Genomic DNA, 2357 nt, shown 5'->3' on the forward strand with positions numbered 1-2357 from the left:
AACCCACCACCCTCAGTATATGGGGCCGGCGCCTTACCGAGCCACGGGCGCCGCCCGACGTTTCCTTTAAATAATGTAATACTAGGACTTTCTTTTTTTGGAGGCACAGTCTCACTGTTACTCTGGGTACAGTGCCATGGCATCATAACTCACAGCAATCTCAAACTCCTGAGAGAGGTCCTCTTGCCTCAGCCTCCTGAGTAGCTGGGTCTACAGGAGCCCACCATGACTCCCAACTAATATTTCTACTTACATAGAGATGGGGTCTCACTCTTGCTCAGGCTGGTCCTTAACTCCTGAGCTCAAGGGATCCACCTGCTTTGGCCTCCCAGAGTGCCAGGATCACAGGTGTGAGCCACCGATCCCGGCCAATACCAGAATTATTTACTTGTACAATATTCTACGGCCTGGCTCAGCGCCTGTAGCTTAGCAGCTAGGGCGCCAGCCACATACATAGGAGCTGGCAGGTTCAAATCCAGCCCGGGGCTGTCAAATAACAATGACCAAAAAATAGCTGGGCGTTGTGGCGGGCACCTGTAGTCCCAGGTACTCGGGAGGCTGAGTCAAGAGAATCTCTTAAGCCCAGGAGTTGGAGGTTGCTTAGAGCTGTGACCCGACGGCTGTGTACCGAGGGTGACAGCTTAGACTCTGTCTCAAAAAAAAAAAAAAGTTTGCTGCCAACTCTGAATGAAGTACTTGGGCACACCTCTGTACCTTTCAAAAGGTTATGCTAGTCTTTTTCAGGGGTCTGTGTCTCCGTCTATGACTTACAGACCGGACGGCAGATTTCAAGGATAGTTGCTTTGTTTCTGAAGATTATACTGAGGAAGTAGGCCAAATGAGGTTTAAATAGTTCACAAATGAACATAAAACATACCTGGAGGTCACAGGAATCTACAGCGACTGGTGATATAACCAGGGATACGTGGGCCTGAGTAGGACGAACCGGTCCCAGCGCCGAAGCAGACAGAACGAACCTGGTATTGGGTTGGATGCAGTTTTATACGTTTTAACTCTTTAATCCTTGCATCCTAAACTAGGATCTTATTTCCGTTTTTCCACAAAGAAAAACATAATATGAGGAAAACAAAGGCGCTAACAGGCAGAACCGGGATTCGAACAAAGCTCAGCCCAGATCCTCGGACCTCCAACGGATCCGCCGCCCCAGCCCCTTTGCCCCGAGCCGCCCGAGGTACAGCGCGGGAAACAGGCCTCGGCCGCCCGCCGCGGTTCCCTCCTCCGCCCCCTGCGCAGCTCCGGGCCCCGGCGCACCCCGCCCTCACCCTCCGCGCTGTTGCGGGTCCTTTGGAAGTCCTCAGAGCGGCTGTCGCGGAAGGCTCGGCAAAGAGAGAGGCAGAGGAAATCGAGCATCCAGCCGGAAGCCACGGCCTCGGCCTCAGCCATCAGGCCCACGTCCTCCCTTTCCTCAGGGGTCCCCAGCTGCACCTGGCAATCGAGCAGTTCCTGGTACTCGAACTGCTCCTGGTCTTCTCCCTCCATTTCTGCCACCCGCTCGTCCGGTGGGTCAGCATCGCTCCCGTCAGCACAGCCCCGAAGGCTCGGCGCACCCGAAGCGGGATCCTCCGCCATGTTCAATAGTCCGCGCGCGTTCGGCCCCTTTAGGAGCCGACCAGCGATTGGCTCACGCTGGAGGGCGCAGGGCGTAGCATCAAAGAGCATCTTCCGCCATCGAGAAGCAACCAATCACACTGCCTGGATAAGCGTGCGGCTCCAGCCTGGCCTCTGATTAGCCAAGACCTGCTCTAGTCTCTGGGTATAAAATTCCTCTCCAGTCTGCAGTTAGAGGGGTTCCATTCTGGGCTGGGAGAGCAGTAAGGACAAGCACGGGCTGCTTTATCCTCCTTGTAAAATCCAGCTTGTCTGGAACAACAGCATAGGTAGTTAAAAATAGTGACAAATTCTAATTACCTGTCTCTTTATGAAGTGTGCCAACAGGAAAAGTGCGTTCCCATCAGCCAAGTGTCCACTCTTAGACCCTAGTCCACTTTTAGAGAATCACTGCCCTAGGAAGAAGAGTATATTCCTATAGGAATGTATTACACTGGGAATTTGACTACAGAATGCAGTTTTTACAACAATTAGTGAATGCTTATTTTGAATTTTGAAACTAACAGCACAAGAGGTTCTGGATGGGGAAGGGTGGCCTGGTTATTTTCTGTTTCTCAATGTGGCTAATGGTTACATCAGTGTGTTCATTTTATGAAAATTCATTAAACAGGGTGGCGCCTGTGGCTCAAGGAGTAGGGCGCCGGGCCCATATGCCAGAGGTGGTGGGTTCAAACCTAGCCCTGGCCAAAATAAAATAAATAAATAAATATACTTTAAAAAAAAAAAAG

The 2357-nt window shown here is 51.7% G+C and overlaps 1 protein-coding gene across 1 annotated transcript; it reads right to left on the bottom strand.

Moving 5' to 3' along the window:
- Positions 1 to 1095: 1095 nt before the first annotated feature.
- Positions 1096 to 1590, bottom strand: LOC128570206 (telomeric repeat-binding factor 1-like). The gene has a single exon (XM_053569153.1). The coding sequence runs from the start codon at positions 1588 to 1590 to the stop codon at positions 1096 to 1098; it is 495 nt and encodes a 164-aa protein (XP_053425128.1).
- Between the last annotated feature and the right edge of the window lie 767 nt (positions 1591 to 2357).

The sequence above is a fragment of the Nycticebus coucang genome, chromosome 18 (genome assembly GCF_027406575.1).
Source record: "Nycticebus coucang isolate mNycCou1 chromosome 18, mNycCou1.pri, whole genome shotgun sequence".
In the NCBI taxonomy this organism is placed as follows: Eukaryota; Metazoa; Chordata; class Mammalia; order Primates; family Lorisidae; genus Nycticebus; species Nycticebus coucang.

Excerpts from the sequence above, each read along its gene's own strand:
- LOC128570206 (XM_053569153.1), bottom strand. The coding sequence starts at position 1,590 with ATGGCGGAGGATCCCGCTTCGGGTGCGCCGAGCCTTCGGGGCTGTGCT.